The following is a 27,921-nucleotide window of genomic DNA, read 5'->3' on the forward strand; positions in this document are numbered from 1 at the left end:
TTTCAAATGAACGACGCAGGCTGGTTCACAATTTAATTACATCATTGCTCATCGTTTCAAAATCGGCCATTTCGTATTAGATTATTCAATATCATATTCTAGCACACACACACACACACACACACACACACACGTTAGATTTATTGTAGTTGCTTTGATCCGCTCTTTGATAGTGTCGATAAAAACAGCATCAGCTAGGGTGATAAATGTGCATGTCTGTTTACGTTTATTGTATCTTCTGTTATTGGTTGGTAAATTTAGCTCAAGTTGCAAGGATCAGCTCAGTAACCGAACACATACAGCATGGTCATTCCTCTCATCCGTCTCCCCTCATCGGTGAACTTGGGTTGTGGCTATCTGGGTACACAATGTACGACCATGCTTTTGATGTAAAACAACTGCGCAAGAGACTGATAGAAACAGGGGGGCTGAGAGAAGAAGGGGGGACGTGAGTACCGTGTGGTGTTGCACAATGTTCATCTTCATGGGTCCTTCGCTTCGCGCAATGGACACGCAACATCCCTCCATTTATCGTTTCAGTTCGTTGCGCACACTTGTAAATTAGCTGCTCTATTTCTTGTGATACCTCCTCTTTGCAGCTCGGTAAGTCTTTTTTTCTTCATTTCGTGGAGCAACGTGGAAATGATTGTTTCTTGTTGTGTTAAATCTTCGACTAGTTTTAGAGAATATTTTCGGAGTGCACTGCTCCCCGTTGCTTAATAAAAATGTAATTTGAAACGGGACCTTCATCTGTTAGGCCCTCGCGCATGAATACGCAAAGACACTTTTTATCGTAAACATATACGCGCGTGCTGTGCCTATCTTATCGCTATACAATTTGAGGTATTCAAATAATAACGCTGTAATGTAATATCGATACAGCTCGAGCCTCGAGATAGCGGATAGATTAGAAAGCTAAGTCGCTCTCTTCCTTTCGCCACTTTCCCGATAACTTTATATCGATTATGTCCTCGCGCTGCAGGATCGTAATGACATTTCTATGTTTCCTTTTGACTAGAAAAACAGTTTCTTCTAATTCTTTCTACAGCGAGGGAAACAGTAACTTATTATACCGCCTACTTACTATGTCCCATCAATCATGTCATGTTCACACTGCATTGACATGCTGTGCTCGTCTTCTCAAGCGACGAACCAACTAAAACATAAACACCTAATTAATTGACCATATTTCTGGTTCTTTTTCTTTAAATGTTCTAGTTTTATGCTATTTTTGGAGCACCGTTCTATATATAGGTCAGATAGGAGCCTGTAGAATCGAAAAAAAGCTTTATTCCTTCGTATTTTCAAAAACGGCAAATGGATTTGGGGGCAAATTACGTCAGTTCTCAGAGTTTGCCCAGGGACCCCTTAAATCTTGCCAGGGAGAAAAGCTTTGCCAAAATGAAGGGCAGTGCTCAGTGATGTCATCTTATTTGCAACTCTATTGCACTTCAGTTTGCTACTTTCACATTACACCGATTAACAATATATGGCTGATTCTGCTTGACAAGCTAAACAGAGGAAGAGCTTCTCAGGTCTACTTGCCCAAAAAAAGGCCGGTGTTACTGTTAACCTGCGTATTGTTGTCTTAAAGTACATTAGAGGACAGAAGACCCCAATGGGATGAACAGTATAAGATAACAGTTACATTGAAACATAATAATAACTTCCTCATTGCACTTGACACTGAAGGGTTGGATTGAAAGTACATCAGGTAAAAATCAATAAAAGGAAGACTATAATTAAATGGAAATGAGAGGAGCAGAACGAAAGTAAAAATGCAAAGTTAATTAGAGATGACAAAACGGTTATTTTCTAGGAGATTTTCACTTGTTTGCGAAGATGTGTATTAGCAACACCAAAATAGAATTTTAAGCTAGAACATATGTTTTTGATTTATAGGGAAACAGTTAAAACACTTATTTAACTGATCGGTGTGGCCTGCTTTGAAAAGATGCCTTAACGCCTTAAGATAAATTGTAAAAGAGAGAGCAAATTATATTTTGGCAGGAACAGTTATGAACAAAACCAGAAACGAGAGATTAAATAAAAGGAGAGATAAAGCTAGGGTAGAGAAAAGAGGGGAAAGGAAACCTGTGGATAGGTAACATTGATGCAGTACAAGAAAATGAATAATTATGGTAAATGTTGAAAAGTAGGCTTATGTCCCAGGGAGAGAAAGACCCTCAAATGTCCTTCTCACTTTGCTTCTGAACTGTGCTACTAATAGCCACAGAGCTCCCTCTTCTAACACACACATCATTGTACTTTGCTCTCTCTCCTCTCCTCGGGCCATTTTTCTTTTCAAGCGTTCCTTTGGGATTGTTTTCTTAGCACCAAATGAGCTGAGAAGATTGCACTCAGGAAGTGAAATGCTGTTGGATTTTGTCTTCTTAATACGAATTGGCAAAGACTGAAACAACCTGCATAGGGTGTTACTTTCATATAAACGGTCACTAAAGCACTTCAAAATATGATGCAAGAAAGACAGAGATTGAGAGATAAGGGTGGGACATATACAGTTAGACTGTATGAGTGGATTGAAGTTTTGATAATGCTTTGACAGAGTCCAGTTAACAACCCTCATATGTCTCAGACTACCGATCCTGGGCTTTATTAGCCTGTTCTTCCCATGGAGCCTGGAGGTCAAGCCGCTGGATTTTACGGGTCCCCTGTGCAAGTTAACGCACTGAGGTCATTATGCGGAATCTTCCATAGTATGACCTCACTCTGTGGGAAAGCACCTGCCTTTCAGACTCAGCTTAACTCAAAACAGAGTTTCAGCCAGTTTTTTGAAATTGCTGGGGATTTTTATGCGGGTTATGTCCCGAAGAAACTGGTATTTTGAAATGTAATGCTGGTCATGTACGTTATTGTAGGTTAAATGATCTATATTGTAGATTCAGAGTTAATTTAAAAGGAGATTGTAACTGTCTAACCTACTCACATTTACTGTAATAGCTTCCTTTAGAGTTTACATTTTTAGATAAAGCTATCTGGGTTTTTAAAAAATGAATTCTTCATCTATGGCGTCATTACTCACTGAGCTGCCCTTCTATTACACCAAATTTGGAAGTATTCTGAACTGCTCTGATAGAGCAACAAATGGAGAAACATAATACAACTGAAAATGTGCAGGTCTTTGGGGAGCAGAGAAATCATTGCATTTCAAAATCGACAAACTCTCTTGAAAGTATAACTAAATATTTATTCCCTTTTTCAAAAAAAAACAAACAAACTGAACAATAGGTTTCCACTTCAGGCTCCAGTTGAAAAGTATAGTGTTCTGACATGTAGCAAGATTGCGCTTTGCCTGAGTTTGTTCATTTGCTGTCCTCTCTCCATCTATACATTTATCTAAACAAATGCAAATAAGCCAAAAAATAAAGAAAAGTACTGTTGAAGTTGTAACAATTCACCATACACCAGTGTTTCTAAATGTTTTTGACTCCAAGGCCCCATTATCCACAATATTATTGAACGTTAAATTGCCGGATTTAAAATATTTTAGGAGGTGTATGTGTTATTCAGGGTTTCCACGAAATTTACATGACAAAGATTAAGAATAACAACTTTTTATGAAATGTATAATCATCATTTTATGGGGTTTTAAGATTTTATTAAATTACTTTTTATTCATTTGGTTTAGATGATTTTAATATTTTTTCTTTCAAATACTTTCAAATACAAGTATTCAAAATACTTGTACAAGTACAAGTATTCAAATACTTTTACTGTGTCATCTGAAAGTTTGCTGAGGCCCAGTGGGCCCCGACCCCACCATAATATAACCTACGATAAATCTGTCAACATTGAAAGATTTTCTGTTTGGAAGTGTTAACAGTTCAATAGATGAAATGTACTTTAATTTAAGTTTGTACTAAATCATAGTTGAATGCTAAATTAGCAAATATTTATTATAAATATTTTACAACAAAAAGCATTGAATGTTGCAACCATACATAGCTGAACACATTTACACATGCTTAACAGATTAATCTAAATTAATTCCTCTATATGTAAGCTTTTGTTGTTTGTTTGTCAGTACACTGCAGGATATTTACTTTCTAAAAGTATTCATGTCCTACTCTAAAACAGATTCCATTTGCATCTGAATCAGCTTGTTCAGAGCCAGCTGCACATACTTTAATAATCCATGCCTCTAAATTGAGCACTCAAGTATTTGAACTAGTCAGTCACAGTAATAGCTCAGGTAACTCACTGGTTGAGTGTAAAGTTGCAGTCTTTTTGAGTGAGATATGTGGTTTGATGATCTGGGTAAATGTTGAAAAGTGTAGCATTTTCTGTTGTACCGCCTGCATATCTAATCTTCTCACTTTGTGCTGAGGTTTTCTGATGAAACATTTTGAATGTGTCATATTATGTGACACGCTGAGTAATGTATGACTAATGTCTGTCTCTTTCTTGTTTTTACTTTATAGACTCTTCCTTTGTACCAGTACTTCATTACTCTCTCAAGTCAAGTGAGATTATAGAAGAGTATTAAGATAAGACTGGAAAACATTACATTATCTTTTCTCATAAACTGAAGATTAATTATCAAGAAAACTTTGACAGTAGTCAACATACTTTTCCCATAAACAAATACTACTCTGAGAGTTCAAATGGATAGGAAAAAGCAAAAAACAACACCTCAACCAAGACTGGAGAAAGAAGAGAGGACAGAAGACAGGAAGAGGATGAGAAAAACCAAAGGGGCAGAACTAGAAGCTTCCTCAAAAAATACTAACAGCGAGCTTGAGCACCAGCAGCAGACTAGGCCGGAGGAGTTAACACATACAAAGTCCGACCAGTCAGACGGAAACGTAAGAATGAAACTAGGGGTTGGAGCAAAACGGACGAAGAAGCCTCCAAAGAGCCTCGAGAACTTCATATGTAGGCCCACAATAAGGATCTCTCAGAGGCTTGCTCATGGAGATGGTCATAGTTCATGTGGAGGTGAAGTCTCCAGTTCTGAGATCAGAGTGGGCAAGCAGTCACATCGAGAGATGAAGAAAAAAGATAGCAACAATTCCATTTCTCGAAAAGGTTCCACAAGAATGAGTCTCCCACTTCCCACTTCATCCAAAACAGGTGACTCTACACCAGACATAACAGCCTATAAAAAGGTAAGTCTTACTTTTATTTTCTTTATTTCTTTCATTCTTTAGTTCTAAAGTTCTTTTAAAAATATAGAGACAAATGCTTGTTACTATTTCTGTCTGCATCTTGCCGTTTTCAGCCACCAGCAGTTTGACATCTTTTATCTATTTTTACATCCTCTCAATTTATAAAATGCTTCTCTGTCTTTTTTTTCTCACTCAGATCTAGTTTTCTCACTTGTTCTTACTTCTTTTTATCCCCTTCTCCCACATACTGAAAAATATCCAGTTGGAAGTCTTCCATCTATGATCTGTTATTCATTTTTGTTGGTTCTTTTGACCAGAAAACAGTTACTGAAAAGCCTACAGCTAAATAAATTCCACCCATTTGTTTTCTTTTACCATCTCCCTCTCTCTCATTTACCCAAATTATTTTAAAATTATCTGATCATAGTACCATGGAATGGTTACATCAAAGTTGTAATAAATAAAAATAATTAAAAACCTTATTTACCATTAGTGTTGGGTTATTATGAAATGTCATTGAGTCAAAGTCATTAAGTCAAAGATTGTCAAAGTCTGTCAAAGTAATTATGTAATAAAGCTTGTTAGATATGTTTAAATGTACTCCAGGCTGCCTTTGATTTAATTGTAATGGATATCATAGAGTGACTTGAAATACTTCAAAATATTTCCTAATGAATTTTAGTCAGCACGTAATCTCTCTTCCAACAGACACCATCAAAAAACACAAAGAAGACTGACTCAAAGTCATTATTCCCATCAGATGGACCTTCTTATGCAGTTCAACCACAGACAGATAGCAAAGTACCACTTTCAGATAGGACAACCTTCTCTGCCTTGTTAAAACAGACGTATTCACCTCCAGCTGCCCCTTCTCCACCTCCCTCATTACAACAGAACTCCAGTCCACAAGACAGCACACAAGTTTTAAATGCTCAAAAAGAAATGGGAAAAGATCTTCCAAGTGGAGAAATAATGACCTCCGGTTCAGATGGTTCGAAGGTTATGAACACTCAGACATCTCACCAGTCTTCTTCCAATCTTGACAATGACAGCACATCATTTCCAATATCGTTACCAATATCATGTAGTGAGAATTCACTTAAGCAAACTCCAAAAAAGACTTCTAGAATCAGGGAAAGTAATGTTGTGAATGCAAATGAGAAAGAGGATGGAGATACTACATGTTCCAAGAACATGTGTAACACAATAACTAACAGTAGAAGTAAGGAAAATGGTTTATCACACCCGGCAACTCCCTCTATCAAGACACCTCTGCTCCTTCCTGCTTCAGATAAATCTGCTGCATCAGAAACTCCTGAGAACAGCACTTGTACGAAAGAATTACTGGAGAGCAGAGAAAGAAACAAGAAGTATAATGAAAGTGAAGTCATAGATGACACCAGAAAAATGACCATTGAACCTGCCCAAACTGTTGCTGTCCAGTCAAATGATGGCTCCAGGATAGGGCATATCATTGACAGGAATAAGAAAAGAGATAGGCATAGTTCAAACCAAGAAGATATGCAGTGTTCCTCTCAAACTTCCAGCTGTACAGATTCTCAGTTTAACAATTCTGTTCTAAGTGATGAGTCACCTTTATATCCCGAACAAAACAGAAAAACCATCTCACAGAAAAATCAAAAAGCTGTTCAGATGACAAAAGTGGCAAATAGAGGGGAGTTTATGGATATAGTGAAAACTGCTAATATTAGTTCTACTGCCTCTAAAATGATACCTCTCAAAAAATCAAAACCTATAAAAGTTCCTTCCATGAAGTCCTCAAAGGCATTGTCATCACAGCAGGGTAAACCAAGACCAGTTGGCCGACCTCCTAAATCTAGTCAACTGCAACATTCATCACCCAGATTAGAAACCTCATCCCTTGAGCCCCCTCCGAAGAAAAGGGGCCGTCCAAAAATCATCAGGTTGGATGAGTCTCCTCAGGGAAGTAAGTCTCAGAAGTCTTCTACTAAGCTCCCCATTCTTGAACACTCAAATGTCCCTGATCCAGGGGATGAACTGAAACTCCCAAAGCCAACACCCAAAACACAAGTTCATCCCAAATGTTCCTCCGCTGTCCAGACAACTAAATCTAAATCACAGGACTCATCATCTGGGAAGAAGGGTGCTGATGGAAAACTTAAACCCTCCTTGTCCAAAGCTAGAGATGCTCAAATCCGCCGCAAGCGAAATAGGTTAATAATGAAGACAATTATCAAAAATATCAATAAGATGAGAGTGAAGAAGAAGGATAAAACACTCACACAGTTTCTTTCAGGGCAAAGCCAAAGTTACACAACTGATTTTGCTCATAAGAAGAATGAAGGTGATGCTCATTGTTCAGTTTCCGATGGTACACAGGCTTTATCCTCACTTCTTACATCTTTTGGGGCAAAACTTGGTCCACAAATTAATGTCAGCAAACGTGGGACTATCTACATAGGAAAAAGGAGAGGTCGTAAACCTAAAACTCAAAGGGAAACTTCTGGCCAAGTTCTGAGTCAAAAGTCTCAGCAAGTCTTGACAGAATCTTCAAATCATTTGAACTCTTTGTCCACCTCTGGTGAACATAGCCATTCATTTAATGGCCAATCTGCTTTGTGCAGCTCCCCATATTCGTTTAAACAGCTAGAGTCCCCTTCGCCCTCTATTAGTTATTTCCGGAGAAAGCCTCATCCTGGCGACCATGAATATGATCAACTATCTGCTCCAAAGGCAACCAGTTCCCAAAAGGTTAAAGTAGTGCCTGGAGAGAAATCTAAACCTCCCTCCTCTTCGCAGTCAGCACTACACCCTTCGGCCACACCCCAGTTAGGCTCTGTAAGGATTCAAGACCACAGAACAACACACCTTGCACGATCAGTGTTGATGGAGCAGGAAAGACTTAAAAACAAGTGCCATAGAAAAGGTCATAATTGTTTTAGCCACGATAAGACTAGGAGACATAAACACAAATGTAAGAGAAAGTATCTTCAACTCAGGGCCAAAAGGCAAGACCCAGCATTTCTGGCAGAGGTTGAGGAGTTAGTGGTCAGACTTAGTGAGATACATATTGTGCATCATATATCATCACGAGGGTGTGGGGATGAAGCAAAGTCCGGAAGGAAGAGTGGGAAAGGCAAAGCTCATGTTCTTCAGTGTCTGCCGCAAAACCTTCACCATCCGACTATGTTTCAAATCAACTTCAGTGGTTACTACTCACCTCAGTCAGACTTTTCCCGTGACTCTCTGCATTATGTTGGAATGACAGATTTGAAAAGGAACAACGGATGCCCCTCACAACCAAGTGAACATATTGTTACACATTGTCCGGTAGTGCACAAACTTGGCTTCCCTCTGTCAGGAGGTGGTTGTTACCACTCGCCCTACAAAATGCCACTCTCTACAACTTCATTTGGTTTTGGACTTTATAGTGGATACCCTCCATCTGCAACTATATACCCTTCATCACCTTTTTTACCCTCTTTTGTGCACCCCTACTCCAAAAATCCAATTTTAAGCCCATCGAAGTTCCATAAAAGGAAGAACAAGTTTCTGAAACGTGACTCTGTACTTTGTAGCGGGAAGCCACAGGCGACATACCCTAATGTAACATCTCATTCCTCTAGTGACTGGTTCAGTAGAAATAGCTGGCAAAGAAAAGACAACAGAGAGCAAGGTAGAGATAGAAGATTTGTGGATGATATGCTTAGAGAAAGAGAGGGAACAGAGGGTTTAATAGGACAAAGTAAGCTTAGAAAAGACCATTTCAGAAGGGGTCTGTCCTCAAATTCCCCGTGCTCTTCCTCAACACTCTTAAAACAAACAGATAAACTCAAAACTTCACCACTTTCATATATAGGACCTGCACACCTGAGACCAATACCAAAAGTTAGGTGGGCAGAGCATCAGCAGCCATGGAGGTGGAGAGAGAGCTTTCAGGTAGAGCAAAGGAACAGGGGCTTAAACCAAGAAGCTGGCTCAGGGTACCCGGAGGACGATGATGAAGGGAATGAAGACCTACCATCATCTCCCCGAGTAGACAAAACAATCTCCCATCATGGTTTCCTGAGGAACCCCAACCTTGCTAGCAGTGGGTACAGTCGAATGACTGGACAAAGGAATGCAGATGGAGATCAGTGTGCTTCAAGAAACTTAATGAGACCTGGAAGTTCAGTGATGAAGGAGTCTTGCTCAGCTGGAGGCACAAGAACATCAGGTAGGATGGCATGAATTTATTTTATTTGTTTGTTTGCATGTAACAACTGTCACTGTTCTCCACTGAGAACTGAGATGTTAGATGTGAGATGTCTGAGATGTTACGTCTCCACTGAGACATATATGGTCTTGTTTGTGTGTAAATATTGTTATGCATTAGCTGTACACATTATGTGGTATTCTGGCATTGATGTTGCTATCATTATTTAGTTGCTTTGTGTTATTTCCTCTTGGATAGTTTTAGATGGAAATTAGTGAGGGAACCACAAAGTCCGTAAACATTTTTAATGCCTTTGTAAATCTCATACTTTCATGTGACTGGCTAACTGTCTATAGTAGCACCAGTTGAAAACTTGATTTATTGCCAAGTTGAATAGAATTTTATTTTTGTTCATACCACGGATATTTGTATTACGACTCTCAAACCTGAAATCAAGAAAATCCGAATCAGACTTTTTATCTTCAAGTACACACCTTTAGAGGCAAAAACATTGCATATTTTTCTAATTAGCATTGCTGAAAACATATGGTAAGAAGTAAATGCCAGCGTGCGAAGAACTTCTCACAGCAGGAAGATTGGGACATTTGGTGTAGCATAGTGTGTTCTGTCTGCTTGTCTATGTGCATGCAGCTTTTGCTGATTATTAAGAATTCCTGCCCATCAGGGGCACTTTCTCATAGAAGGAGGCTGCCACTACTGCATAAAAAATAATAAATAAATAGAATGAGTAAATAATTGGTATTAAAATAAACAATATTAAGTAGCATGAGATCAGATTCAGTTCATTTTTCTAAAGCTACAATTTCCAACAGCCCTCAGAGTGTCAGGGTTATGGGTCTATGTATGTTTATTTTCATTGCGATTTGGTTTCCTTTTTTCCGTATTGCCTGAGTTCCTTGGTCATTACAGTTCCTGATTAACCCCGCACCTGTTTCTCTTCTGGTTAATTATGGGGGCTTTTACACTTGGCTGCGGTCCGAGCCCGAGCACATTAATTCCCGGCGCCCCTGTTTCACGTTGGACTGGTTTCACACTCAAATTGATTCTATCGACCCCAGTTGCATTAGAGATGCGCCAATTACAATTGTCTAGGCTGATCCCGATTTCCAATTTTTTCCTTGAGTTTGACCTGCCGATAACAATTCTAATTTTTTAAACCACTTTACAGCACACACAAGATATTTCCTGTCTTCTCTTTAAAGGTGCCTTGTGTAATGTCCGCCAAATTCATACTCCACATTCCATAGCAGATGGGGGCAGCATACCTCCAGAAAGTGAGTTGGTCTATTCTAGAGTAACTAACGAGAAACGGGATAGTCTCTATGCTCCACCCCTGCCTTCACAACGACCCTAAAGCCATAGCCGAAGTCGAGCCAGCTCCTAATAGAGGACATTTTGACTCCAGAGGAACGTTGGTTGATGTCAAGTGATTTTTAATTATGACATCTTCAAGCTACTCCCCTACACCTTTACCAGTGAATATGTTCATATTCGTTTTGTTCATATTACATTTTTATTGTTAGTTTGAATTACATTAATTTGACAGACAGCATTCGCTGATGTTGACCAAGCTAACGCCATTCAAAGCTGCCAACTCTCACGAATTCACCGTGAGACACACGCAATTGACACTTTTCACATCAATTTTGTCACGCACAGAAAAATCGCAAAGCAAAGAGGACACGGAGACCGACAGACTAGACAGAGCAGGTTAGTTATGATATAAAAAATCTCAGCTCTCAGATTCTGTCAATTTTATTACGCAATTTAAACAATAAATACCGTTTTGGCGCTTGTAAATGTTATTCGACATCTCCACTTTCAGTCACGGCTGAATCAAAATGAACTTTAAATTATAATCTGTTAGTAACAAGGCAAGTATTGTGTTACTGATTGCTTGTTGATAATCCTTAAGTTTATATGCCTATTACATAGAAGTCATCAATGGAAAATGAATCTGGAACATGAACTAAAAACCCAAACCCAGATAGGGGGATTTTCCATCTCATTTCAAAAGTCCACCACATGCACACTCCTGCAATAAGACCTTTTTCTAAACAAATAAAAAGATGTTTCCTGATTTCCCTAATGAAATGCCAGTTCTTGCAAGGAAATAAAAGAGTAGTAACATTTCTGCAATTATAATCTTAGCTTTAGGGTTTGGGTTCTCTGTAATGAAATCCCTCATTAGAACCGCTTTACTGTTGTTGCTCACAAAATGAAAGGTCATTTTGTGGATATAAATGCTTAAATTAAGGTACTACCGGGATTTTCTTAGTCCGAGCAGCATTGGTTTGTTTTCTGTCATGCTGATTCAAATAGGGAACCAAAATTGCTTTTACGTTTCAGTGAAGTATGAAAGTGCTTATTTTTATGTAAACACACGCTTTAATCTTTGTACTTCGGACATTTGAGTATTTCTGTAAAAGGGAACCACCCAGATTTCTGCTATACATTTAACCATTTTGAATTATATGCTTATTCTGTCATGTTCCTGCCAAAGAATTTCCATTTAAGACTGCCATAGACCTTCTGTCAGCCTGTGGCCAAAACAGTTTGTTTGATTTGGAAAGGGTGAAAGAGAAAGAGAAGGCATTCAGCAGCGGTAAGGAAATTTGGTGATGCTAGTGGAAAGGATGAAATCTGAGTATGGAAATCTACAAGTGAAATGTGAAAAATGATTGACAGAAAGAATAGGGGAAAGGAAGGAATGTTTTTGTAAACGAAAGCGAATATTTATGGCAATAACACATTTTGTAATCAGAGCCAAATGTGCCCTAAAAATGGCACTCTTGTGTATTTACTCTGCCCAAAAATGTTATTAATACTGAGTATATCTGATATATCAGATGGTAATGTGTTCTCACACTCTCATTCAGAGTTTTTTTCTTTCTTTTTGTAATCTAGGTTTGGCTGTCATCCAGAGACTAGAAATAGCTCCTTTGTAGAAACAAGTTAGCTGCCCCCAACACACCCCCTCTATGTATCTCTGACTTTATTCCTTCTTTTCCATCTCTCAGAGAGGTTTTAGAGAGATAACAGGAATATGATGTTAGCCTTTATCCTCACTGCGTGTCTTTATATGCTGTCAAATATGTTATTTTATCACTCTAGTAAAGACTGTCCAAGCACACACCCTGTCTTCATCTCACAATTGCGGTGCTGGGGACACAGTGTATGGCTCGCTATGGAATGCACTCCAGTGGAGCTTTGTGAAATTGATTTAGTGTTGTATCTGAACTAGTTGTACTGGTAGATGAGAGTAGAGGAATTTACATTAAAAGAGTAAATACTGGCAGTATAATTCCCACGGTCAGGATTACAGTAGTTCTCAAAAACATAGACTCTTTCATGAGCATTATTGGTTTAAATAGAATGATAATGCTTGATGACTCTATCATCTTCAGTAACAGGAAAGAAACTTTACTTCCTTTCATTCCCTCACTGTAATTGTCATTTGTACCAACAGTAATTGTAATCATTGTGTCATAATTGTAATTACAGTTCCTATGTGGGCTGTGCTAAGACAATGTCCAAGGATGTTCAAACTTTCTTGCATGGTGTTGCAATGGAAATATCATTTTACCTCCCAAATTGTGGTTGTGCCCTATACGCTTCATAACCCTTGACATTTACAACAACATATTCAGATTGTTATTTTGTTTTATTTCAAATGCCTGGTCACAGTTTTATATACTGTATATGTGTCTCGTTATCTGTACACTGTAAGACTCAAGCATAAGTTGCTCACAAGATATTTCCATTTGCCCAATAGTAAAAAAAAATAAACAATGACTATAAAGTCTTACTACATTAGTTATTCTAATATTCTAGTCCACACTACAGCTATAACAATGACTGAGAAACAATATGGTTGGAATCACTTTTAGAAAAAAAAAATTCTTGCCGATGAACAAAACAAATATAATTGACAGTCAATCAGAATCCACCCAACTTTAAAGGGATACTCCACTTTTTTTGGAAATAGGCTCATTTTACAAGTCCCTCAGAATTAAATAGTTGAGTTTTAACATTTTCGAATCCATTCAGCCGATTTTCTGATATTTAGAAGAATATCAGTAACCTGGCCACCCACAAATCATTTTGAACCAGACACTTGTATTTATTTATTATTATTATTATTAGCACAGACATCTCCTTTCAAATTAAAAGAAGCTAATTGTAGATTTTAATTTATTCATGAAATTCTGCCAGCATTAAAGAGCCAATTCAGGTACCAGAATTACAGTAGGGGGGTTGATACTGTGCAGCACACTACATTCTATATGCCAGATTGTTGAGTGCTGCATCCTTCATAACTTGGCACCCAGAATTGTCCTGCAATCATGGGGAATTGCATCATGGAAGTTAAGCTCAGCACAGCTTTTTTGGCCAAATGGGTATTACTTTGTCTGCATTGTTTTAGAACCAGTTTCACCAGAGTGTGCAATTTAAAGACGACCTCAGTGGTTGCAATTCATTAGTAAATTTTCTATCTTTACTCTTTCAGAGAGTTTCCAGCCTGGCGGTTCACTCTTCAGTGAGCACTATCCACATGCTAGTCCATCTCTTAATGAAGGACAAGAGGGAGGAGGAAGAGAGAAAAGAGCTAGCAAAACACAATTTCAGACCAATGATATCAGGCTTTTTTCCTCTTATTCTGCTACCAAAAACAGCCTTTCTCGTTTAAATAATTCTAAAAACACAACACCGAATAAGTGTACATTGAAACATGCCAGGAAAAAGATTCCCAAAGGTCAAGAGGTCACAGGAAGCGAGGTGAAGAGGAGGGGACCAGGTCGACCAAGGAAAAACCCTGCGCCGTGTTTTTTTCCACCTCTACTGGACACACCTTTACATCACGAAGTGAAAGAGAGTCCTGCAAAACGGAAGAAAGGTGAAAGAGACGAGTACACAGTGCCCAATGCGATTGATGCCATGGCTCAACATGAGAAAAGGAAAAGAAGGAAAAAAAGAGATGAAGCTAGAAGCAACAAAGGGCAGGTAGATGTGGCTCTGAGCCAAGAGCCCTCACATTCGCACACTGACACATCCTCACCGTCCCAGAACCCATCAGAGTCAGTAAACAGCCAATCAGAGAAGAGGTCTGCTGTGCCACCCGAAAAGAAATACGAGTTGGCGGGGCTTTACTCGAATGTGTACAAAAGCGAGAAGTGAGTGAGCTCTCATGTATTTATAAACAAGTCTTACGAATATTTGTTTAAATGCAGCCTTTATTTACAGAGCTCTCTACAAAGAGCTTGACAAATCGTCTGTCTGTTTGTTTACTCTGCACAGCCCCATGAGTCTGTCCTCTTCGGTTCACACAGACGGCCTTGAGTATGACCCCGATGAACATGAGCACGGCCTGCTTCCTGCACCTATACACGTAGGTAAGTTTGTGTATGTGAGTTTAATGGGGTCATTTGGAGGTCACTATGAAAGTTGAACGAAATGATCTCTCTCAGTCTATAATGAGCTTGTATTAAGTCCAAACTTAATTTGAACTGAATGAAAGAATCAAGAGCTCTTTCAGGCACACATGTTATGAAATGCCACTAGATGGGCCACTGGCAGGCTGGTTGAATGAATAATAATTGAAGGTACACTATGTAAGTTTTGGCCCTCTGGCAGTTATAGAAGTTAACCTTTCCAGCTCATCGTAGCAATTGGCCTATGGCACTCCCACAACATACTGTACACGCTTCAAAGTACCCGTAGCAACTTTTCTCTATTTACAGATATAAGGAGACACACGGGCAAGTGTTGTATGTACACAATATACTGCTAAAACCACCCCGAAAGGTCTGAAATATAAACATAATAGGCTTACTAATGTGAATTAGGGTAAGGCGAAAACATATTTTGGAAGAAATTATTTACATTTACACTGCAGAGTGGAGTAATGATGCTCAAAATTCAGCTTATCCATCACAGATTAAATGTAATTTTCAAATGTATTAAAATGGATAACACTTATTTTAAGTTGTAATAATTTTTCACAATATTACTATTTTTACTATATTTTTGATCAAATAAATGCAGCCTTGGTGAACTTAAGAGACTTCTTTGAAAAACATTTAAAAAATGTCACCAACTCCAAACTTTTGAACAATCTCCTCAGTGATTTTCAACCATTCTATCTTCATATTCAAATATATGTCATATGTTATTGTGAACTTCATTCTTACACCTGTCAGAATAGTGTATGGAGAGAGAGAGAGAGAGAGAGAGATACATTAACGTGGTAACTGAATCTACTGAATCTCAATGATACATTCATAACCCCTCTGTGTCTATGTGTGTGTGTAACAGGGAAGTATCTGAGGATGAAACGGATTGACTTCCAGTTGCCCTATGACATATATCAACACTCTGCACACAAAAAGGTATTTTTTTGATTAGTTTGAAAAACATAAAACATGACATGTCATCCTTTGTTAGCCCTTTTGTCATTGCAAAACCGTTTGTCTGTATGCTGGAACAGAAAAGGAGGGAATTTTGTCGAACTTCTCTGTCTTGTAATTAGACCTAAATTAGACTAAATTGAAAAAAGCCCCATGACTTGTGCTCTACATTCCAAGCCATCCAATAGCTTTGTTTGAGGAACTTTAAAGGGGTGGTAAAATGCCCCTCTTAACAATATGTAAAACAAGTCTCTGTTGTCCCCAGAGTGTGTATGTGAAGTTTTAGCTCAAAATACCCCACAGATAATTTTTAACAGCATGTTATAATTGTCTCTTTTTGAGGGTCAGTGTTTTGTTTGTGTCGCTTTAAATCCAAATGAGCTACTGCTCTCGATGCAGAGGGCGGAGCTTCAAGAGCTTCTGTGTGTTAGCAGCTTATGTTGCTGATGTGGACTGAACTATCTTCAACTAGCTTATTCTGTCAATAATCTATAAGATCGCTCGTGTGGGGACTGTTATAAGGTACCTACAGTGACGTTCTATTGCATTTGTGTTACGTACTGTATTCCATGTGAAAAGACGGATGCGACAGCTTGAGCAGACTCACAAATGTGCTCGACTACAACAACTCTTCCTCTTCTCAACATGGACTGCGTATTCCTGGGGGTGGGGGTTATGTAAATTTTAGGGTTAGTGATGTGAGGAATGTTGTGTAGTCCCTACCAGCCATTTGTTGTAGTCCTTAAAAAAAACATTTTTCTTCCTTTGCTTTGAGTGTTGTAACTTTGCAGATGTTGTTTATGCTCAAACAGCAACATTACACACTAACTAAAGTTAGAAAAGTGAAATCATAATCAACCACCCCTTTAAGTCATTATTTGCTGAAAATCCTAGGTCTCAAATCTTATTCACACATATGCACATTAAAAATTTTGCCTCACAATTGGTAATAAGACACATGAGAACCAATGATGCCATGGATCATTGGTTCTTGAGGGTTTCGCATTACATTAGGATTACATTATAGTAAATGATGAAAATTTAAATTTTTGAGTCAACTTTTAAATATTGTCTTTTTATCGCTGTCATACTATAATTGCAATCTCTGTTCCAATATAGCGTTCTAAAAAGTCGAAGACCCCACGGAAGACAGCCCCATCCAGTGAGTAGGCTTACCTGCCAATTTGTGTCGTTGTTTGTCTATGTAGGTGTAAGGAGGCTGTAATTTACTCTGCAGAGTAACTAAACATCAGTTTAGTTTAACTTCAGTTTCCGCTCACATACTTTGATCTGTATGGATGCCCATTTGTACCACATAAGAAAAAAAAATTAATGCTGTGGTAAATCATAATTATGAAATGAATTTCATAATTATGACTTAAGTCAAATTCGTGACATATCAAGTCATTAATACGAGATTATGAAAAATTATGATATCAAAATTTGAAATTAGTAGTTAAGAAGTCATTATACAGTCAAAGTTATGACAAAAAAATTACTTTTATGGTATAAAAATTATTATGGCATAAAAAGACAATGTTCTGACTGTAATCGTAATGTCAAAAACTCTAAATCAAAAGACAAAATTATGAGAACATTTTTATCCCATTATTATGACTTTTATCTCATAATCTTTTATCTTTTTTCATATACTGAATCAGAATTTTCACTTGTCAGAATTCAAAATCTTTTATGCGCTTTATATATTTTTTTTATATCATAGTATCAACTTTTTGTCAAATTATGACAAAAAATTATTTATCAATTTTTACTTTTTATCTCATTTTGACTTTTTAATTTGATGTCATAATTATGCAAACATAAGTATGGGTTGTTTTTCTTATGTAGTGGAAAAGAGCTTCCATAGTTCTGTAACACTGCAAACACAAACAACCAATTAACAAACAACCACCCAATCAAATTTGAAGACTGTCACTGACTATTGTGTAATAGTATATTTAAAGGGGTTGTATAATGCCCATTTTCATAAGATGGAAAATAAGTATCTGATGTCCCCAGAGTGTGTATGTGAAGTTTTAGCTCAAAATACCCCACAGATACTTTTATATAGCATGTTAAAATTGTCACTTTTTGAGGGTGAGCAAAAACGCATAATTTTTGTGTCTGTCCCTTTAAATGCAAATGACCGGCACAGAGGGCGGAGCTTCAACAGCTGGTTCCTAGCAGCTTCGATTACCTCACATGATAGGGGGTTATCACGCTGATACGTAGGACTTCCGGATTCTGTGATCTTTGTGCACTGCCACTTCCGTTGAATCACCGATCTCGCTGGCGAACTGATGACAGACTACACTAAGTTTGTTTATACGGCATCCCTGGTAAATTAGTCTGATTCACTAAAGTGCTGGCTGCAAACAAACGTGCTACCTTGTTTTATTTTAAAGTTTTAATCCACTTCTTCCTTATACTCAATTCAGTCGGGAATCCATGAAAACGTACGTAGGGTTGGCGTTGTTGGTTAGATTTACAAAGTGGAACAGAGCAGTGACGTATATAGCATTCGTCTCAGGCATTGTTGAACTGCGTCGGGAGTGGACATGCACAAAGTGGACAAATCCCGCCCATGAAACCCGGAAGCGTGATAATCCCCTATCATGAACTGAAAATTTCACAAACCTTTAGCCTTTTATGTTCAAACGGAGTCAGACAAAGATGGAGAGACTCAAGAAGAAGTGACAACATTTAGAATGCAACAGGAAATTTCTGAATGGTTAGTTGATGAATTTATGTAGCTTCTGTGCCGTTATCTTCTAGTCATTGATTAGCATATTTTGTCTTGATAATTTATAAATTGCGTTCCTGGGCGCAGGGTTCATGTAAATTTTAGGTTTTGTGATGTCACCTACCTGGGAGGAAAGTTGTGTAGTCCCTAGCAGATGTTTTTTGTAGTCCTTAAAAATCGATTTCTTTAAAAGAAAATATCTCGCTTTGCTTTTAATTTTGAGCGTTGTAACTTTGCAGATATTGTTTATGCTCTAACAGCAACATTACACATTAACTAAAGTTAGAAAAGTGAAATCATAATCAACCCTTTAAAATGGTTTGTTTTCTGAATTAAGTCTGTAGAATCAGTGAATTTTGTGTAAACATTTTCTTCTTTGTCTTTTTGAGATGGGTCTTTTGATGTAAAATCTCACAGTCAGACCGAAGACAGTTTCTGTAAACCTCATAAGCACAGTGTGACTCGTGACTGCGTTTCTGACAGCCTTAATAGGTAAAGAAACACACATATACACAAGCACATTCGCAGGCAAAACATCTATTGTTAAATTTAAAGTGGAGTGAATCTCTTTTAGGCTGTTTTTTACACTTGGTTTCAATTTGTTTATCTGAACCTTTTTTCTTAATCATAGAAATGTCAGCTGTAAACCAACTACAGAAGACGTTGGACAAACAAACATGGATAATGAGCTTCCCAATCAATCTGACCCAATCGAACAGCAGGTATATTCAGATAAAGCTTCACTCCACCATTACTCCTTTTCCATTACATCATGTCTGAATGTGACTTCATTGTGAATTAGTTTAAAGTGCATGGTCAGTTGGGTCACATTGCGAATGACTTTATTTGCAGGAGAAAGGCAATGATGCTGAAAATGTCCCCTCCCCTCTCCTGATGATGCCCTTGTCTTATGAGGAGAGGCAAGAACACTCAGTGATAACAAATAACAAGATTTCTACCCTTTCCTCTCATTCCTTTTTTATGTTTTATGGATCGTTTTTTATGCTTTCCTCTTACTTGCACACTCACATTTCTCATTGTCTTGTACTTCTTACGTTTGTTCATACATCTGTGATTGCTCTTATTCCCTTGATAGGAGTTTCGTCTTGGAACATGGCATTTTTCTGGTGAGAAACTATGAAAAAATGAGAGACAGACAGGCATTGCTCCTGAGGGAGGAGGTGACAGAGCGAGAGAATGAAAACAAAGAAGATGGAGGGGGCAGCCAAAGTCAGAAAGGGGATCTGGAAGACTCCAGCACTAAGTCAGGTCCAGCAGTGTGTGTATAGCTGTAAAGTGTGTGGGTGTGTGTGTGTGTGTGTGTGTGTGTGTGTGTTGTCAAATTGTTCTTGGCTGTTAAAGGGGTATATTGCCTAAAAAATAATCTGTCATCATTTATTTACATTTTATGACCATTTTCCATCCACTTTGACTCTTATCTTAATTATGCAGGCTGCTGTGCCTTTAAAACTGTCATCATCGCATGAGAAATGATGTGCTTTTACTCACAAGCTGCAGGTTGGCTGTCAAGTTCAACATAGTTCCCTCTTGTGAAAAAGAAGTGTGCTAAACTGTATTGAATGTGCACTTGTAGTGTACTTTGTACCTTAAAAGTATATGTTTAAAAATGTATTTGAAGATAATATACTATCAAAGAAGTAAAAGGCAAAGAAATAAAAACTGAAATTTTACACAAACTGTTATCAGGTATCAGAGACTTTCTTTAAAAAAGTATCTAGAAGAAAAAGCATCTATTCAGATTTATCCTTAAAGGGATAGTTCACTTTGACATTAATTTTTGAAATGTTTTAGCTTACCTCAAGGGCATCCAAGATGTAAGTGTCTTTGTTTCCACAGTATTTTCAATTTTGATATTTTTAGATCAAACCTTTCTTGTCTGTCAGTCATATAATGGAGGTATATGGGGTCTACCTCAAAGAGCATGCACAGAGAAGTCCAAATTAAACATGATTTAATGACTCGTAAATGTAAGTACACATTGATGCCCTAAGACACGAAACGAGCGGTTTGTGTGAGAAAACGAACAGTGTTTATATCGTTTTACCTCTTGTTTTTTCCTCTTGAAAGCGGCGGAAGTGTGGTTGCGAAAAAAATTCAACGTTGTCTGTTGATATATCGAAATCGTCTTTCATTGCAATTTCCTGTATATCTAAATATGTTTAGATCTTCACAGTGAAAGGTAAAACTTCGAAATCTCTGTGTAAACAATGAGTGACGTACACGCGCGAGAGATCATTTCCACCGCTTTCCGGCGCTTGTGCAGACTGTGATTACAAGAGGTAAAAATGATTTAAATACTGTTCGTTTTCTCATACAAACCGCTCGTTTTGTGTCTTACACCACCAATGTGTACTTACATTTACGAGTCGTTAAATTATGTTTAATTTGGACTTCTCTGTGCATGCTCTTTGAGGTGGACCCCATATACCTCCATTATATGACTGACAGACAAGAAAAAATACTGTGGAAACAGAGACACCTACATCTTGGATGCCCTTGAGGTAAGCTAAAACATATCAAAAAAATTATTTCAAAGTGAACTATCCCTTTAATATGGGTCAAGTTTCTGAATACCAAATAGATAATCATATCGATTTGTACAGGGTTTTCCCACTAAATGGGCATCATGTTTTCATACGTATTTGGTTTGTGTTCGAAATGTATTTGAGTTGTGGAAGTAGGAAAGTCATTTCAGTGTAATTTCATCAATCGTCACTTTTTTAAGTTTTGAAATTAGTATGAAATTGTTCCCTCAAGATATGACTCTAATATTATACATTCCAAGTATGTAGCTAAAGTGATTTGGTTTCCCTGCAAACCTCACCTTGACGAAGCGTATGTACCGGTGCTACAAAAGACACTTACATTAAGTGGGGCACTCTGTTTCTAGCGCTTTTTTGGACCGGAGGCAGTTTCTTGATGAAGAACATGGCATCAGCTATTCCTCCTTCTTCATGCTCTGTGGGCCGTAGCTTTGGACCAGCTCCCAAAACCACCTCAATTCTATTTCCACTCTGCATTAGTCAAAAGGGCAGAAGAGGACATGTGGTTAACGGCTAGCGCGACTGGCACGTACAGGCTACCGTGTCCCGTTGAGTTCATGGAAAAAGTGTATTTAAGTGCATTCCGATTATTGCACTTAAAATAAATTGACAGACTGTGAGAGTCTTCAGATTGCAGTCCACTACTGAATGTGCATTGAATAGTATGTGGACGTTTTGTATCATGTATATGTGTAATAAAAAGACTATATTCTGTATGTGTAAGAGGATGTTTGTTCTGCACATTACAGACCAGCACCTGACTCACTCGAGCACACAGTCTGAAAACAGACTCGGCGGCGAGAGAGATGAGGAGGGGAGAAGTGTACGGAGCAGAAACCTCACGCAAACACTCCAGGGGATCTATGACGTCATTGTCAGTCACAAGGGTACGTCTGCTGATTTTATTAATAGAGACGTGTTGCAAAAGCCTGAGACAGGGGCTCAGTGTGAAGACCAGCACAGCTGATCACTCTTTCTGTCATTTGTGTTTTTAGGGTCATCTGGACAGTCCCTCGCCGCACCTCTGCTGAACCTGTGCTCCAGAAAGAGGTTTGTGTGTGTGTGTGTGTGTGTGTGTGCTTTTCCACTCGCCAGTGTTGTTTGCTCAGCGACTCTCTGGTGTTCTCTTCACAGTCTCCAGATGATTAGAGATTCAGGGAATCTGGGAATTGAATCCTCTTTGCTCTGACAGCTACAGTAGATTACAGAATGCTCTTAAAGCGGTGGTGTGGTGATGATAGTTATTAAAGGGGTCATCGGATGCCCATTTTCCACAAGTTTCTATGATTCTTTAGGGTTTTCATGTAAATTTTATAACACACTTTGGTTAAAATTCCTCAATGGTTGTGTAAAACAACACACTTTTTACCTCCTCAAAGACAGCTCTGTTCACTGCGACCCGTTTCGGTGCATATCTCTTTAAATGATAATGAGCAACTGCTTAACCCACCCCTATGGAAGTAATGAATTTGACATAATAAAATAATGTCAAATTCTTTTGAAACAAAAAGCAAGTTGAATTGCACCAATTGAAAAAAAATATATGCATTGCGTTAACCATGTTTGCATTTTAATCCATTGTATTTTTTTAAGGCTGGTATTTTTATGGGCTGAAATTCAACATGGTTCAATATTTAAGCTGTGAATATTTCAATTAAAAACACATTACAAACACATTTTCATAATTAAAAATTCAATAATCCATATTCACCTTTCATATTTCACTTCCAACATTTTCAAACTGTTTAAAAATACAACCTATAATATTCAACAGGCCATTTTCGGTTCATTTTATTTCGCTTCCACAAATTCAGTGGTTCAAATTCGACAGTAAGTTCAACGTTGACATCCAGGAACTGCAGGAAAAGCAGTAGATTGCCGAGCATATTCTCCATCTGCTGTTAGTCGGCTTAGTAGGGATAGCTGTTAGTAGGGATGTTCTTACTCTACAGAGCATTTTATCGGACAACCGTTTGTATAGTACAACATTTCAGTCAGTACACTAGAAGATAGATGGCATCAGAGCTACCAGACAAGGACTAAAATCACAAACTTCCCATTTTGATTTCATGGGGTTTTTTTATATTTGTTGGGGGGGGATTAATTGAATTTGTGTGCGTCTCTTCCAGGTCAGGCTCGGCTCCTGTTGATCTTAGTATGTTGCAGAGGCAGCTCCTCTCAGGCCACTATGAGAGTCTGGACACCTTTCATTCAGACATGCTGAAGGTGTTCCATTGCGCTGAGGTCAGTTTCACACAGTATTGATGGACTCACACTGTTTAATGTTGTTCTGCACCAGGTCATACCTCATACTGACCATCAAACAAAATTCTGAATAGATTCGATTTTTCATGGCCACACATCCTGTGAATTTTCCTTACAACGTTACCATAGAACAGCACCATGAATTTACTCGAGTGACAGTCCCGGAGCATCCTGAGCTTCAGTGTCTTACAGTATGCCTCACTGGTTTGGCAAGCACATGCTGATTGAAGACCAATATCTGCAGATTGGAGCCAAGCCTAAAATCTGCCTCAGCATAATGTTCAGAAATGCACTGGTAATATCTTATCCTCTCATTATGTTTTGAACCCTTTCAGAAATACTACGGTTGCGAGTCCTCAGTGGGTCGTAACGTAAGGCAGCTGAGGGAAGTGTACCATAGTGCTCATCGGGAGGCCTTAACTCAGATCGGCAGTTTCCTGTGAGTGACAAAAAAAAAAAACACATCAGCAGCCTCTATCAGGGCATTGCTGTGACCAATCCCAGAGGCATGATGGGCCTTCCAGAAGGCAGACAATGCTCTCCGATACCAAAGACCTGCTGTATATTGCACTCACAGATGCACTGTACAGGTAAAAGTTTTGTCATTTATTCACAAACACACACAGACTGTACTAACGTCCACACAAGTATCAATTCACACAGCTCTGCTGGGAATTATTTTAAAGAAATGACATCAGTTATAAACATCACTATTGGAGATGCACAATATATTGGTACCATATTGGTAATCATCTGACATTAGAGGGGTTTTGAAGTTAACAGTAAAAGTTAGATATACAGTATATTGGACAATATTTAATTGTGCATATCTCATATTTTTTTTTAATTTTAGATTACCTTGGTTGTCATTTAACAGCCAATTAAATTTAATCTTTAAAATATAATCTTTAATCTTTTATAATTTAGTAACATTATTAAATGTAATTTTTGCATTCATTTTAAGATTAATTTAATCTTAAAATGAATGTAAATGTTCATACTGAATATTATAATGCTGTGAATTCACCTGTAGCTTTTAATACAATTTAGAAACTATTTTTTTATTATTATTTCAGATTTAAATTAAATCTTATAGAGTTTGTAATGTTTATCAGCTAGTTAATAGCCATTTATTAGTTTTCAATATTTTAGTTTTTTTTTATTAATTTATAGTAATAAAATAATATTTAGCTTTAAATAGTAAGTTAATAGTAAGTAGTTAATACAACTATAATGTTATAAAGTTATTAGTTTTTATCCAATTACTAGTTTTTTATATTTTATTTTAATTGATAATTATAAAATTAAAACATTTTTTATTGTATTTGATTTAAGTAATCTAGAATTTTATTTGAGCTATTTATCAATTAATAATCAATATCCATTAATTAGTTCTCAATATTTTATTTTTCATTAAGTTGAAATCATAAAAAAATAAACATTATTTTTAACGCACCCTAGAACATGAATATATGTATTGGCTTATCAAATCAACCAGAATTTAATGTCAGCACACCCCATTACTGCAATAAATTATTTTTAGTGGTTTTTTGTTGTCTTACATTTCAGTAAAAAAATCAAAATATTATAACAGATCAGTTAAAACAAGACTGAGAAAAGAAATGAAGGCTTGTTAACGTAGAAGATCTCTTTTAATTCCCCTAATGACAATTTTTTGTTTCTTTTGGCAAACCAAACCATTTGCTATTGGAAATGTACAGTAACACAAGTTAATATTTTCAGTCGGGCTCTAGAGGTGAAGCACTAACTATATCAGCCTTAAAGCAGCACTATGTAACTTTTTCAACCTTTATAATATTTTTCCAAAACCATGGAGATGGTACATTCATTAACTTACAATAGATTGAATGACAGGTCTGCCATAGCCTGACAGTGTCTGTATCGCTTTTACTGGCGCTATGTAACTTCGGGGTGCGGGTAGGAACCCGAGCACAAAAAGAACTACAAAATTCGACTGCTTTATGGCATACATCACTTCCTCAAATTCCGACGCAAAGGCCAAGGAGCGTTTATGTTGTCATGGCTCCTGTCCGATGCATCAATCTTCCCCCGCCTAGCAAATGTGCGTCAGAAACGCGTGCGCAAAGAGAAATAGAAGAGCGCACACGATCAGTTTACTGTTGGTAATGTGTTGTGTCCGCATCCAATGTAGACTGCATTGCTTTCTTTTGAGGGCGCTTAACACACTCAAGCATCCCCATAGAGCCGGGGCGCGCAACTCGTGCCAGCTCGAGACGTGAAAGTACACTGATTGCTGAGTTTACTAGGGGCTGACACGTGTATTCCCTGGTGTAACCATGGCAGATTTTACAACAGTAGTAGAAGACAATACTGTTTCCCAACTGTAGGGGGATCCCGAGAGCAAAATTTCAAAAGTAACATAATGCTTCTTTAAGGCCACCGCATGGATCAATGCCTTTTATTTCTCCGCACTTCAAGGGTCCTTTAATAATTCCCATTTCACTTGATTTATATTTGCTGTAAGGTGCTCTCGCTCTTACTATTTTTCTCATTCTTTGTCCTCTGCAGGTTAAGACAGCACTCCTGGAACTGCCATTTGTGAGCATGGACACGGCTGATGCTTGACAACATGATTAGTCGAAAGCCCCTCAGCCTTTCTTTCTCTCAGGGAAAATAAAGTTAAGCGAAGAAACAGGAGACATGATTCAACAAATCAACATCTGAGACCCCAGATCCTTTCATGTACATGCCGGAAACCATGCAAACAACAAGTCGTGGGTGGAAGGAATTAACACACACAGGCAGTTTTAAATCATTCAACACACTACATCAGCATACCTACAAGATGCTGACTGCATACCTACAGCTGACTGAACAGTTTTGAAGGATGTGAGCAGACTTGTGGTCTACAGCCTTTTTAGAGTTTTGTGTTGGAGTTATAACTATAAAGTAAGCAATAATGCATGAAAGGTTTAATAACACAGCCTTAATGTAAGCAAATGTGTATGTTTTTAGACATTTTAGAAAGAAAAAAACTATTATTTTAAAGGGAATTTACTACCACTTTGTGCAGAGCTGTCTTGTGCTAGTGATGTTTTGTAATATATTGATTTGAGGCATTAATCTTTATAGCTTTGAGACTCTGAAATGTTTTATATCGTTGTATTTTTGTATATAATGTATATTTAGCAAAATTATGTTTTAGTATGGTTCAAGAAACTCTATTTACAGTCTTAAATTGTTGTGGGTAAATAATCTCTATATCTTTAATAATATTTTTATAGATAGTTTTCCGATGATAGCTGTCTCGACGCATGTGTAATTTGGAACAGGACATTCAATGCCTGTAAAATATCAGATTTTCATAGTCTTCTTTATGCATGACATAATTTATATTGCTTAATGTATAATCGCTGTGTAGTGTATGCAACAAAGTGGTTATGCTGAACTAAGAAATTAGTTGTTAGAAGCTCATTAAGCAGCTTAAAGCAGAACAAATGAATTATACCAGCTAAATTAGTTAACTAATTAAAGTGAGTCAATATTTGAACCATTGTGCTTTCAGATTTAATAGGTTTTATTGTTTATAGATAATAGTGCTTAAAGAAAGTTGGAACCAATTACTCTACAGAGACTAATAAACCCATAGGCACAGCTGCAGATCTATTTTTATCTTTTGCTTTGTCCATAAACGTATTAGTGCTTCATAAGTCAAATTTTATTTAATCCCTTTATCTTTGTGTACAATTAAATGTGCCAGTGGACCTACATGCTAATTGTATCATATGATTCATTAAATATCATCTCTTTATGGAATTAACAGTATACTCAAATTTGTTTTCAAGGCAAAAGCAGGTCACAATGTAAAATTGTTTAACTGAACTATCCTGAGTTGATGGAAAATTCTAGATAAAGTTTCTTTCCAGGTCTTTACATAGTGGACTTGATTTCATCCCTCTAGTTATATAGCGGGATAAGAATCGATTCTGGCGTGACTGATTTTCACATAGGCTACATTAATTTCTACTTTGGAATGTAACAAAGGTCATCACAAATGAGATTGAAAGAGAAGAAGCAGATTATTATGACTAATTGTGTCTGAAGTGCTAAAATTATTAAATGAATAGATTGTAAACCTGCTAGCTGTATTAGCTGTTATTTCATTTGATAGCGGTGTCGTGTTTAGAAGGGAAATGGCACTCTCTCCTGGTGATAATTTGAACTCTGAGATAGCTAATAGATGCAGATTTGAAACTGCATCGAAACTTTGACTAAATCAAATGTTAAAATAACCTTATTGCATGTAAATAATAGTCCAATGGCATTTTTTCCTATAGGTCTACATGCAAAATGTAGTGTTGTGAATAAATGGTAAAAAGTAGCCTAAGTGAACTTGTCTACAAAGGAGCCAGCAGGGTCACTGAAGAGCATACTTGAAAATAAATATATAATAAATTATCATGACGTGTAAAAACATTTCGTATGAATTATCCTATAGGCTATACAGAGCCGGCCCGAGGCATAGCGAACTAAGCGGCCGTCAGGGGGCCCCCTAATCGGGGTTATTTTTTATTTTTTATTTTTTTTAGATTACTTAAACAAGTGACATAAATCAATGAATGAATGAAAATGA

The 27,921-nt window shown here is 37.5% G+C and overlaps 1 protein-coding gene across 6 annotated transcripts; it reads left to right on the forward strand.

Annotated features, from left to right (window-relative positions):
• The first annotated feature begins 156 nt into the window (after nucleotides 1–156).
• LOC120484714 (histone-lysine N-methyltransferase ASH1L) lies at nucleotides 157–27,104 on the forward strand. 6 transcript variants are annotated; one of them, XM_039680090.2, is made up of 16 exons: nucleotides 162–603; nucleotides 4,443–5,129; nucleotides 5,838–9,327; nucleotides 13,838–14,501; nucleotides 14,626–14,720; nucleotides 15,643–15,716; nucleotides 16,854–16,896; nucleotides 18,867–18,969; nucleotides 19,109–19,199; nucleotides 19,330–19,397; nucleotides 19,574–19,746; nucleotides 21,791–21,928; nucleotides 22,037–22,091; nucleotides 23,171–23,285; nucleotides 23,642–23,896; nucleotides 25,857–27,104. In XM_039680090.2, the coding sequence occupies exons 2-15, from the start codon at nucleotides 4,626–4,628 to the stop codon at nucleotides 23,747–23,749; spliced, it is 5,721 nt and encodes a 1,906-aa protein (XP_039536024.2). In that variant the 5' UTR covers nucleotides 162–603; nucleotides 4,443–4,625; the 3' UTR covers nucleotides 23,750–23,896; nucleotides 25,857–27,104. The 6 variants fall into 6 exon arrangements, with proteins under 6 accessions (XP_039536054.2, XP_039536045.2, XP_039536035.2 ...); XM_089117576.1 differs by having other exon boundaries at nucleotides 162–448; XM_039680101.2 differs by lacking the exons at nucleotides 23,171–23,285; nucleotides 23,642–23,896; nucleotides 25,857–27,104 and having other exon boundaries at nucleotides 159–603; nucleotides 19,574–19,741.
• Nucleotides 27,105–27,921: the final 817 nt, after the last annotated feature.

This window comes from Pimephales promelas, chromosome 12, assembly GCF_988280905.1.
Source record: "Pimephales promelas chromosome 12, fPimPro1.hap1.1, whole genome shotgun sequence".
Taxonomy (NCBI): domain Eukaryota; kingdom Metazoa; phylum Chordata; class Actinopteri; order Cypriniformes; family Leuciscidae; genus Pimephales; species Pimephales promelas.

Coding starts and splice junctions, on each gene's coding strand:
- LOC120484714 (XM_039680090.2), top strand. CDS start 4,626: ATGGATAGGAAAAAGCAAAAAACAACACCTCAACCAAGACTGGAGAAA. Junction 15,717..16,853: donor AACACTCTGCACACAAAAAG/GTATTTTTTTGA, acceptor GTTCCAATATAG/CGTTCTAAAAAGTCGAAGAC. Junction 21,929..22,036: donor CGTCATTGTCAGTCACAAGG/GTACGTCTGCTG, acceptor TTGTGTTTTTAG/GGTCATCTGGACAGTCCCTC.